General features: G+C 36.6%; 1 protein-coding gene across 3 annotated transcripts in view; it reads left to right on the top strand.

Annotated features, from left to right (window-relative positions):
- MTMR2 (myotubularin related protein 2) overlaps nucleotides 1-13,485 on the top strand; it is a 116,915-nt gene that overhangs the window by 40,822 nt on the left and 62,608 nt on the right. For all 3 annotated transcript variants that reach the window (XM_019450156.2, XM_019450155.2, XM_019450157.2), the window contains one exon: nucleotides 22-127. Coding sequence is in view for 1 of the 3 variants with exons in the window: in XM_019450155.2 (XP_019305700.1) it covers nucleotides 22-127 (106 nt within the window). In the remaining 2 variants the exon portion in view is untranslated. The remainder of the gene's footprint in view (nucleotides 1-21; nucleotides 128-13,485) is intronic.

Raw genomic sequence — 13,485 nt, 5'->3', positions numbered from 1 at the left:
CTGTGCTTTTGTATTTTGTAGTGCTTCCACTTCTCATTCAGAGAATTCAGTGCATACAAAATCAGCTTCTGTTGTATCATCGGATTCCATTTCAACTTCTGCAGACAACTTTTCTCCTGATTTGAGGGTATGTATGCTGCTTTTATGTTTTGATGTATCTTGTTAGCTGTTTGTTGCCAACACTATGAGTATAGCCTTGCACTAAGTACACAGGAGGTCTTGATGGAGCAGCCTCCCAAGACGTCAGTCTTTATAAAATATCCCAGAACAGCCCAGCAGATTTGGAAGTCTTATTTATTTGCAAAACAAAAATGTATAATTTATTTCTACATTTGATAACTTTTTAGTTCTTTGCCAAAAGATACTTAGTGTATTTTGTTGTGGTATAAAAGATTGTCATGATTACTCCCTTGCTGATTGGCCAATAATAGCTAACATTGAGTACTTACCATATGCCAAGTGTCCTTCTAAATGCTGTAATGAAATGTCTCTTGTAATACTTCTTTCAATTCTGTGAGGTAGAGACTATTTTCATTATCATTCTGCAGGTAATAATAGCTCAGAGAGATAAATAACGTCCAAAGTCTCATCGCTAATAAATTCTGTGGCTGATATTCTAGCTCATGTAGTCCAGTTCTGGAGCTAAGTCACTTAAATATTATGCGATAGTTGCTACACATCTCGCTATAGTTTAAATACTCTTCTATTTGTTCAAGGTCTTGTTGCTATGAAATTAATCACATCAGTGATATCCTGTAGCATTTTGTACGTTTTTGGATTCATCTGCTTTTCTACAACTGTTTATCTATGAATGATAGAGCAAATGAATTTCATGTGCAGTGCCGACCCTTAATTCTTAGAATCTTTTTATTCCGATCAAGTGGCTGCTTTCCCAGTGGTTATACTTCCCAATTTTAATGAGAACATTGTTTACATTAATGAAGTCATTTGTTGGTGAGCGTATACTGATACTGTATCTTTTCCTTATATTTCACTTTCAGAACAGAATCCGACAAATGTAAGAATGTAGGTTATAAACGTCTGTAAAGACTACTGCTTATTTGTCCTTATCTATCTTTTGTGAAATGTCAGAAAATAATAGCTTGAGTATGACATGACTTTAAATATCACTAAAAATAATAGAGATTTATCTTTATAATCTGGATATCTATTGTGCTAATTATGAAGGCTTCATAATATTCTATTATTTTGACACATAACATACATTTAAGGCAGGTTCATCATTAATAATGCGGGATATAAATCCATCATTCCCTGTCCTTATTTGCTACTTAAAAATACATGTTATATATATATATATATATATATATATATATATATATATATATATACACACACACACACACACACACACACACCCCTAACTTTTGTTTATTCATTATGTTAATGCAAATCCACTGTGGGCCTATAGGCCTCTTGATAATTTTGAATTTTTTTGGCCAACTTCTGGGCAGATTGTATTAGTTAAAAACACCCTTTGTTTTTAACTTTGTATTGTGACTGATAACTCAGAAATGGGAGAAATGTCACTTATGCTTCTTGATATACTTACATTATTAATATTACATTCTACCTGCTGTTTCTTGCCTGAAATAAAATACAATTACATGGTTCAGAATAAACCATTTGTGTGTTCTTGTGAGGATTTAGTTAAACTACTTGAGTGGGTACATATGTGAATTGCATCGCTTCACAGGATGCTGACAGATGGCCTCTGCTGTCAGCTTCTTTGCAGACAGGTCCCCTGTCATTTCCTCACACATCATATGTATTATAAATAAGAGTGACTGACTTACATTGGAACAAAATGAGGGTCATAATGTTAATCTGTATGTTAAACATAATTTATTTCTTATTCTTTTTAGATACTTCTTAAAATTTAGAGCAGTTTTGGATTTACAGAAAAATTTCAAAGATAGTGTGGAGTTCCTATATACTTGACACTTCGTGTCCCCTATGAGTAATGTCTTACACTTGTATGGTACATCTGTCAAAAATAATGAACCAATGTTGAACCATTGTTATTAACTAACGTCCATACATTTTTCAAATACCCTTAGTTTGTACCTAGTTTTCTTATTTTTGTTTTAGGATCCCATCTAGGATATTACATTACATTTAGTTAGTCATGTCTCCTTAGGTATCTTCTGGGTGAGACAGGTTTTTAGACTTTGTTTTTGATGATCCTGACAGTTTTAAAGAGCACTCAGGTGTTCTGTGGAATGTTTGATATTTTATCCACTATTAGACTGGGGTTATGTCTTGTGGGAAAGAAGACCACAGAGGTAAAGAGCCATTTTCATCACATCATATCAAGGGTACATGCTATCAACATGATTTATCACTGTTGATGTTAACCTTAATCACTTGTTGGAGGTAGTGTTAGGATTTTCTTTGCAAAATACTTTTTCTTTTCTCTTCTTTTCATACTATACTCTTTGGAACGAAGTGCTATGCACAGCCCACATTTAAGCCCACCTGTTTGTCAGTGGAACATCTACATATTTTTCATAATTCTTCTACATGGAGATTTGTCTCTTTTCTCTCATTTATTGCTTTATGCAATCATTTATATCAGTATAGACTCGTGGATATCTATTGTATATATATATATTTTTAAATCTTTTGATTTTTTTTAATGTTTATTTCTGAGAGAGAGAGAGAGAGAGCACGAGTCGGGGAGGGGCAGAGATAGGAGACCCAGCATCTGAAGCAGGCTCCAGGCTCTGAGCTGTCAGCACAGAGTCCGATACGGGGCTCAAACCCACAAACTATGAGATCATGACCTGAACTGAAGTTGGACGCTTAGCTGACTGAGCCACCCAAGCGCCCTTCTATTGTATATTTTGAATTGCAGTTCAGTGCTACTTCGCTGCTCAGATTGTTCCAGCTCCAAATTAGGAGTTATTTCAGCATATCTTGTGTCCCTTTGACATATTCCCATCGTGTTTTTTTCTTCTTTTGTTCTGAGCTGTTTTAGTTTACTAAGGAAGCACTACAGGAGGCTCCAGGCTCATCTTGATATTTCCTAAAATTATCCATTTCTCAAGGAGCCCAGGTTTCTTTTGTTGGAGAATGGTATTGGAAACCAAAATCTGGGCACTAGGTGTGCTTACTTTCTTATTTCATTTTATAATTTGCCAAAAAGGAACAAAGCTCTTTTATTTTCTTTCTGAAGCAAAAGATCATTTGCATGCATTTTATTTGGAGGTAATATTGTGGATAGGGTGATCACATATGCACATCTGTCTGGAGTAGGCTTATTTTATGCCTGTTTTCCCTTCAGATTTAACCTTAGACACAAAAATGTCCTGAATTATTGACTTTCTCAGTACTATGGGGTACCAAGGGCATCTTTTGAATTTATACATCACCTTCATGACAGTAGGAATTATCTCCATTAGTGCCTTATGAATTTAGCATCTTTCACAGTTAGAGGGTCCCTCAGAATTTTTATGAGATGAATGAACTGTACTTTCCATAGTAGTGTGTAGGCTGCCTGTTACCCTGTTCCCTCAATTTTGTTGTTGTTGTTGTTGTAATGTTTTTATTTATTTTTGAGAGAGTGCAAACAGGAGAGGGGCAGGCGGGGACAGAGGATCTGAAGCCGGTTCTGCACTGACAGCAGCAAGCTTGATGTGGGGCTTGAAGTCATGAACCATGAGATCGTGACCTGAGCCAGAGTTGGATGCTCAACTGACTGAGCCATGCAGGTGCCCCCTGTTCCCTCAGTTTTAAAGATATGTTTAGTTGTTAGTCTTCTTTTCAGGTGGGGAGGGAGAAGAATGATTAACATTACGTCAAATGTTAGTATCCTTTAAAAAATGCAGCCCAATTTCGGGTGTGTGCTCTTTTCAGAGGTGGGATGGGAAAAAGGAGGTGCTTCTAATACTTGAGAAACATCCAGCTTGCTATTGATAAATATGTATACATGCCTCATCTAACTTTCACAACAATCCTGTGAGACAGATATTATTACTCTGTTTGGCCAGTGAGAAATCTGCTAATTCAGAAGAGATGAATTAAGTCCTGTGCTTAAAGTCACACAGCTCAGTGTTGTCCTTACACGGTCTCAGGTTGGTCATATTCCTGTACAGCACATTACCCAGAGAGACTGTCCTTCCAAGACTTGGCTGCTCTTTTCGAATGTGCAGTGAGATTTTCTTAAGTAACAAGGAATGTCTTTAATACATTTTTTGAGGTAGCAATAACAGCTTTCAATATTACTTCCTTAATACATGAACATTGCCTTTCTGAATAATCAGAAAACGAGGCTTTTTGTAATAAAAATCTGATCTCCCCTCTCCCCAATTTTCTTAGCGGATTGATATTTTACTTTCAGTGTGTATACCTTTACTGGCCATAAGGTAGGAGTGAGCTAGTTAATTATAGGTGGACATTAACTGGAGACAGCTGCGTGTTGTTCTCTGCCTGATCGCGGTGCGGCTCTACTCACGAGGTGAAGGGCTTGGTGTGGAAGTGATGGAAATCATCATTCACAGATGATCTGAAGTTGATTAACCTCTAGGCTCTGAGTTCTCCACAGAACCTCTACCATTTACCCCTGCCTTAATCTTTTTAAAACTCCTTTGTAACAGCTTCTAAATAAGTATAAGCAACACCGTGCATTGAAAAGCTAATCCAATTTCGTTAAAAATCTAAAATCACATTGCATAAGTTTTCTACTACAGGTGACACTTGCCTGAAAGGATAGTGTGTTACTTGGTCCAGAGGTGAATGTGAGAGCTTCTGTTAAGGATTTCTTACTGAAACAAGATTTGTTGCTTCTGCGCCAGTAAAGAAGGGGAAATAAGAGGAGGTGTGGAACTGTACTAGACATCTCAAACTTGCATTCATCCACGTGCATTTCTCTTTGTATTTTTCATTTTTAGCCCTGCTTGTTGTGGAAAAAGTTAGATACAGATAAAATCCAGTACATGTGTTTCCAAAAAATTGAGCACAAATTCAGCCTTTGTAAATTGAATCATGCTACCTCGTGAATAATTGTAGAGTGTGTTCTCTTTGCCTCATTTGCTTTTCACTTTGCAGTGAAACTTATTTAATTAAAAAAACAAAAAAAAATAATTTTTTTCCTACATTTTTTCCCACTCACCCCCATTTTTTTTCTCTGCCCCTCTTTCATACAAAAATTTTAAAGCAAATCACTTTTTTGTTTTTAAATAAATCTGCAGTGTTTAAAATTAGGCTTTCTTTAATAAGAACATACTTTTAAAGTTTGACACGTGGTGGAGTTAAGAACCTGGGAAGCTTGGCATCTGTTTGGTTTATTTGCTGACTAAAATAATTTCCATGAAATGTAGGATTTTAAGATTCAAACCCAAAGCTCTATTTATTTATAAAGTGCAATTTGTATAGCATTGGGTTTTAGTTAAAGTAAGTTCCTTAAATGGTGGTAATTAAAAGATAACTTGAAAGTCGGGCTATGCAGCATTTTTTTTTTCCTTTGTGATGGATGTGATAGGGCACTTATAAAAATGTTTATCTGTGATCCAAAATCAAATATTGAAATGGAATTGTATTTTATGTCTGTTATCCCTTTATTTTAGAAGGCCTGTTTGATCTTAGAATATATGTCATATGTTCTATATTATAAACATGTATATATATATATGAGGTAAAAGTTGTAAAATTCTAGATTTTGTTTTTAGCCATCTGTCCTTATCTTACAATATTTAATAGGCTTAAATCAAGTAAATTTGATTATCTTTTTAAAATTTGTTATTCATATTTTCTTTATGAAACAAAGGTCAGAGATAATTGGATTATTTCTTATCTAGAATGTGTTCATGAATGTAGTATTGATATGTTCTGAAAGTATGCACATGCGGCCAGAATGAGTTACAACTCATAGAACAGATGTTAGATAGACAGTGAATAGTTGTCTATTACATATAATCATTTCAGTAGCCAGAGAAAAAAATGATTGAAGTTAGCACTTATTCATGATTAACACCACTACCCCTCACACCAGCATCAACTCTTGAGAACCTAGGAATTGAAAAGAACAACTTTAGCCCGATGAAGGATACCCAGCAAAACTCTACAGTAAGCCTTATACTTAGTGGGGAAATGTTAGAAGCGTATCCTTTATATGGATATAAGAAACCTGATGCTAGAATTCCTAGCCAGTGAAGTAAGAAAAGAATAAGTTATATAAGAAATGAAAAGAAGAAAGAAAGCCTTTTTTATTTACACATGATTGTCCATATGGAAAATTTAGGAAAAAATCTATATGTAAACCGCCAGCTCTGTTGCTGGATACAAGATAACTTCAAAAAGATAAATCATGCTTCTGAACCTTAGCAAAAATGTTTACACAGTGTGATTTTAAAAAGATTTCCAGGGAGCCCCTGGGTGGCTCAGTTGGTTAAGCGTCTGACTACATTTCAGGTCATGATCTCACAGTTTGTGGGTTCAAGCCCTGCATAGGGCTCTGTGCTGATAGCTCAGAGCCTGGAGCCTGCTTCGGATTCTGTGTCTCCCTCTCTGTCTGCCCCTCCCCCGCTCGTACTCTCTCTCTCTCTCTCAAAAATAGATAAACATTAAAATATTAAAAATAAAAATAAAAAGATTTCCAGTCACAGGAGCAACAAAATTACATTACTCAGGGATACAACTACTAAAAGATGTACGAGAACTTTATGGAGAAAGTTATAAACTTTGTTAAAGAACTTAAATCTAAATTAATAGATGAGTAGACACAATAGCCTGGAGATGTCAAATATTTTTACTATATGTCTGTTACTGCAATATAATTTCAAACCAAATTTAAAAGTTTGTCTTGCAGAAGTTGGCAGCTTGATCCTAAAATTTATATGGAAAGGTAAAAGGTCAAGATTACATAAGAGGAAAAATGAAGAGGGGGGATTCACTTAATCCGTTGTAAAGCTAATGTAATTAGGACAGGAATATATGAAGGAGACACATGACAAAGTTCAAGAATGATATTTTAGGGGCGCCTGGGTGGCTCAGTCGGTTAGGTGGCCGACTTCGGCTCAGGTCATGATCTCGCGGTCCGTGAGTTCGAGCCCCGCGTCGGGCTCTGTGCTGACGGCTCAGAGCCTGGAGCCTGTTTCGGATTTTGTGTCTCCCTCTCTCTCTGACCCTCCCCCGTTCATGCTCTGTCACTCTCTGTCTCAAAAATAAATAAACGTTAAAAAAAAAATTAAAAAAAAAAATAATAATAAAAAGAATGATATTTTAGCAGTTCTGTATATATGACAGAGATGGTATAACACATCAGTGGGGAAAGAATGAACTGTTCGGTAATCAGTGCTGAATTTGGTAATCAGTGTTGAAATAACAAAAAGTTCACACATACACAAACAATGAGTTTATTAGATTAAAAACCTAAAATTGAAAATGAAAATTCTAAAATTTTAAAAGAAAATATGTGATAATATCTGTATAGCTGTATCAGGAATGAATTTGTAAATAAGACCTAAGAATATTAGCCATAAAAGATTATTATTCAATAAAAAATAGGTTTTAAAATTTTTATTTATAGAAAAAATAAAAAGTTTTATTGTGCTAAAGTAGTAAGTAGGGACCTTTTCTTGTTTATTGATTATGTTTTTCTGACCTCTGTCTTATATTAAGCTCTACAAAGGCAGGAACCCTGGTTACATCCCTACTGCACAGAATAGTGCCTGAATAAAGGTGACTTAAAACAGCTATTTTATACTTGCGGCCCCTTGCAGCCTGGAGCTCCCTGGGGCACTGGAAACCTTTGCCCTCTCATTTGCTTTGTTTCATTGGTGGAAAAGTTTGAGGAGCACCCCTAATTGAATGTCTCTTGGAACCACTTGTTAGCTACATCTGGGAAATGAAAGAAGGAAATTCTCTATTTTATTCAGAATTCCAAATAAAATCTGTGCATTTGTTCACTAACTCCCTGCACTCTCTTAAAATTTCTGGAGTGTTATGGGGAAACAGTGTCTAGTAAGATGTGGTTTCTGCCAGCATGAAGCTTAGAGTCATGTAGTGGGAAAGGAGGTAAGCAAATCAGTGATTATTACATGATAGATACTATGAAGATCCCTTGGGAGCAAAGAGGGCAGAACATTCCAAAATATTCTAAAGCAGAACATTCTAAAGTTTATATTATAGGTAAATAAGGTGCTGCTGCATTTAAAAATACTTATGAGAAAGTATTTGGATGGCTTTTACAAAAAGAAGAATTTAAAGAAAAATAAATTTATTGGGTAAGAAAAAAGAATATACTATAAGCCCCTTGAGGGCAGACATGTTTGTCATATTTCCTGTTGTATTCTTAGAACTCACTATCTAGAATGTGGAAGGTACTCAAGAAAAATTTGTTGACTGAATCAGTAGAAGAGAATGAGAAATACAAAGTTATTTACTCATTTTCCTCTTTCCATTCTTTTTCTAAAAAAATTTTTTTTAATGTTTATTTATTTTTGAGACAGAGAGAGAGACAGAGCATGAACGGTGGGGGGGGGGGGGGGCAGAGAGAGAGGGAGACACAGAATTGGAAGCAGGCTCCAGGCTCTGGGCCATCAGCCCAGAGCCCGATGCGGGGCTTGAACTCACGGACCGCGAGATCGTGACCTGAGCTGAAGTCGGACGCCTAACTGACTGAGCCACCCAGGCGCCCCTACTTTCCATTGTTAATAGTCCCCTAGTTGTTGTGTCTGGTAGGCTTGCCTTTCTCTGGTTCAGCTAATGCACCACCATAAGGCTAATCCTCCTCTGACATCACTTTCATAATATGATACCCTTGTTTAAAAATTCTTCAAGGGGATCTCTGTTTCTCTGAGAAAGTGGAGACTTTTAAGCCTTGTGTTCAGGGTTCTCCCTGTTTGGTCCCATCAAAGCTGTCACACTGTATGTCCATCTTTTCAGAAACATAAGCCCACCACTTCAGATAAGAGATTCTTGTTATCATCCCTTAAACATCATGTGCTCATTCCTACTTCCGTTCATGCTGGCTCACACATCTGGAATGTACTTCCTTCTACTCTTCAGTGAAACAGATCATGGTCAGTATGTTAATAATAGACTCAGCCCCATCAGGTGATTCCAGTCCATTATCTTTTTTTTCCTGATAGGAGATATTTGGATAATAATCAGAAAATGTTGAAAAAAACTTTGAAGAAATTAGGAAAATTTGGAAGAGAGACAAGACAGAAGGCAGTCACTAATTCACCTCTGTCATCAAAGAACCACCAAAATCCACCTGAAAATATTCACAGTGGTCTCATATTCATCCTTAATAGGGAAATGATTTCAGTCCAAACTGTCATGATTTCCATTTTACTGCAACTTTTCTCCCCAAAGTTACCATTAACTCTCTTTTGTAAGATTTTGTATCTTTTATAACAACACTAGTTTTTTTTTTTATTATAAAAGTAGTATAATGAAATAAAAATTTGTGGGAAATAGAAATAGGATTAAGGAAAAAACTAAAATCACCAGAACTTTTACTACTTGTACTCTTAGTATTTGATACACAGAGACTCTTCCATAAAAATTTCTACTTTGGGGGCGCCTGGGTAGCTCGGTTGGTGAAGTGTCTGACTCTTGATCTTGACTCAGGTCTTGATTTCAGGGTCTTGAGTTCAAGCCCTGTGTTGGGCTCCATGCTGGGCTCCACACTGGGTGTGAAATCTACTTTAAAAAAAAAAAAAAAAAAAAAAAAAGAATTCTGCTTTGACATTTACAAGATTGGGTATCAGAGTAAAAGATCCTCAGCTCTGCTCACCACAAGTTTATGTTACCAGCAATTGGCTAGGCTCTAGTAAGTAATGTCTTGCCTACTGTACTCCATCTATAGTGTGTTCATTGGGTTTGTAATTAACTTGATGTGGTTTGAAGATATTATTAACCCCCTTAAGGCTTAAAAGAATAAAATCTCCAAATATCTTAAAATTTTTAGTAAAAAGAGCCAAATAATTATAATAGAAACATAATAGAGATTGTTTAAAAATTAGAAAGTATGAAAAGCTGATAAATGGGAAAGCATATTTAATATGTTCATGATGCAACAGAAATAATATTGACTGTATTCAATTGATATTGAGGAGATTAGGAAAAATGTATGCACCTAAAGGTTATTTAATTAAGTGGAATGCTAATTAACATGGTGCTAATTCTGGAGAAGACAAGAAGTGTTTCAGACTTCAAGATTAAGCATAATGAAAGTGCTGCTGATAGAATTTCTGTTATAACACACACAAGATTCCATATAATCATCTTTATATATAGAGAAAAGGCACATAAAAAGGTATTTGACAAAATTCAACATCTATTTCAGGTTTTTAGAACTTTTAATTAGAAAAGAATAGGTAAATACTTATGTAAGCATCTTGCTTAATAGTAAAATATTAAATTAGTAGAAGTAGTCCCACTAAAGACCAAGACAACATTACCTGCTGTCATGCCTGTGTTATTGAACATTGCACGTAAGTACTGTCCAATGCAATTAGATAAGAGAAATGCATGGTAGGCATATTATTGAAAAGGAAGAGGCAAAATAAGCATATCTTTTTCCTGGAAATCAGAATTGAGTGAAAATTATTGGAAACAAAAGACTTTAATTGAATGACTGATTATAAAAAGGAGTTTGGAAGTCATCAATCACTCTGTCCTAACAAGTAAAAAGCAGAACAAGTTGAAAGTCAACAACTCTTCTTAGGTCCTTCAGAGAACTGAGGTCACAGGGCAGATAGCTGACCTCCAAATGGGACAGATGGGTAGAGCAGAAACCCACAAGCAGAAACCTTCTCAGGAACCAGTATCAAAACAACTGTAATTGATGAATTGCTAGGGGCTCAGTATGGACAAATCTGAGAGTTAAGAACTCCAGGGAACCCCTACACTAGTTCTACATACTTATGTGAGTTTTACCTACAAAAACCCTACCAGGTTCTCACACTGAGGAGTGAGAAAAATCTCTGTTGCTCTTCGGCAGAGGGAGGGGAAAAACAGCCAGTTTGAAATATGTTCAAAACATTCTGTTTTTCTCTCTCTTTTTAAAAAAAATTATTTATTTTTAGAGAGAGAAGGGGGGAGAGAGGAGCAGAGAGAGAGAGAATCTCAAGCAGGCTTTATGCTCAGTGCAGAGCCTGATGTGGGACTCGATCCCAAAACCCCAGGATCATGACCTGAGCTGAAATCAAGAGTTGGATGCTTCAACTGACTGAGCCACCCATGCACCCCCAAAATGGTGTTTGTTTGTTTGTTTATTTGTTTGTTTTTTGGATAAGGCCTGCCCTTGAGAGAGACTGTTTTACTAGCCTATCCTGCCTGATTTTGTCAGAGCCTACCTGACCTGGGAGAAGGGAAATCCCCAACTCCAGCCTCCTCTAGTCTTCTGCCTGGGGGAAGAGAAATACAAATTCTAGTACCCCCTAGTCAGCCACCTTCAGGGTTGGGGAGATGTGGGTGTGGGGACTTAAGAACTTGTGAGTGTCACAACCCAGGGGCACAAGCTCACTGAAAGACTGACAACTATAGGACTTAGTCCTAGGACTACAGAACACTTCCCCTCCCACCTCCACACCTTACCACCACATCACTGAAGGCCTCCGTATTAAGTACTTTTTACCTAGTCGTCATGTCCATCCTTCAACAAAAAAATAATGGACATACTAAAAGCCAAGTTTGATATGTAAGAATCAACAGCTTTCTCTTATGAAAATACTTATAAAATATCAGGGAGGGAAAGATCCTATTTATAAGAACAATTAAAAAATATAAAATATCCAAGAGTAAACTTAAGGTATATGTAGAAATTTTAAAACTCTGCTGAATAATATAAAAGAATACTTAAATGGAAAGACATACCTTGTTGTTTGACAGAAATGCTCAATAGGGGCGCCTGGGTGGCTCAGTCGGTTAAATGTCTGACTTCAGCTCAGGTCATGATCTCACAGTTTGTGAGTTCAAGCCCCGCATCGGGCTCTGTGCTGACAGCTTGGAGCCTGGGGCTAGCTTCTGATTCTGTGTCTCCCTCTCTGTCTCTGCCCCTCCACAGGTCACGCTCGCTCTCTCTCTCTCTCTCTCTCTCTCTCTCTCAAAAATAAATAAAAATTAAAAAAAAAAGAAATGCTCAATATTGTTCAGATTTTAATTTTTGTTTATTCTGTAAGTAATATGGTTAAAACTTGACAAGCTGATTCTAAAATTTGTAATAACAAAAGTCTGGAAACAATAGAAATGTCTTTTGGTGGGGTGATGACTAATGTATATGTTTTTAATTGAATACTATGCACTCTTCGGAAAACAGAGGTGGATCTCCATGTGTTAATGTGAAAGTATATTCAAGGCAGTTAAAAAATCAAGAGTCAAACAAATTCCCATCTGTTGGGAATTGTTGGGGGAAGGAGTAAAGAAGCTGTGGATACACAAGGAGGTAGTATTAATTAGAGGCAAGTAGAATGGAAACGAGGAAACATGTTTGGAGGCTCTTTGAATGATTCCAAGTGAAAATTGATAAAGGACAGGTACTAGGATGTGGCTGTAATGTGTTAAAGCTGTCTGAATGTTGCAGATCAGGGGGAGGTAGAAGTCAAAGATGATGGCCCCAGATGTCAAACCTGATGACAGATTTTGGTTTCCTTCTTTTCTGATGCCCGCCCCTTGTACACTTTCCTATTCCTTTCTCCTCAGCCAAAGAGGTGACCACAGTGTTCCCTTCAGCCCTTGTTCACCTCCCAGCTCCCTTCTTCTTTCTTCCTTGTGCTCTCTTTTATTCTCATAGCTCCAGCTGTTGTTTCTTTATGGATGACTTCCACCCCTTGTCTCTGGTCCTGATCTCTTTCTCAGCCTGCGATCCGTCATGTCAGTTGCTTGCTGTGAGGTTGCTCTAGGATGCTGTTATGTTGTGATCATAATCTTAGGACAGTCCTACCTCTGTTCAAGTTCAGCTGCTGTTGCAAGGTGTATGCCACCTTGGAAAAGTTGCTTAACTTCTACAGGGGGCAGTTACTCCATTTATAAATGGGAATAGCACTACTACTTCTCTTCTGGGGTATTAGAAACACTGAATGAATAATGATCTTCTAAAAGCAGTACGTTAACTAGGCCAGTTCATGATATTTTCCTTGGTGTGAGGCGAAATGAAAGTAATTGAGATAATATTTTATCGGTCTACTTATCTACTTCTGTTTCATTTTTGACAGATATTCTGTTACGAGCCATCTTTTGTCGAGGAAAGACTGTTCTGTATTACAAGAGTATATCCTCCTAACTTTTTGGTTTTAAATATCTGCTTTCTGTTATAAAATGATGTTGCTAATGGATAGTAGTCATTATTGTGGTTCTTTTAGTGTTCTCAGTTATAAGAAAATAGTCTGCAGCCGTATAATACCCCTCCCCCGTCTTCTGTTATTTACATGGTGTATTAGTTTGGCACATTTGTTACAACTGATAAACCAATACTGATACTTTATTCTTAGTTAAAATCCCTAGTTTACATAA

The sequence above is a fragment of the Panthera pardus genome, unplaced genomic scaffold (assembly GCF_024362965.1).
Source record: "Panthera pardus isolate Hobbes unplaced genomic scaffold, ASM2436296v1 HiC_scaffold_12, whole genome shotgun sequence".
Lineage (NCBI taxonomy): Eukaryota > Metazoa > Chordata > Mammalia > Carnivora > Felidae > Panthera > Panthera pardus.
This window is presented reverse-complemented; position numbering and strand designations above follow the sequence as displayed.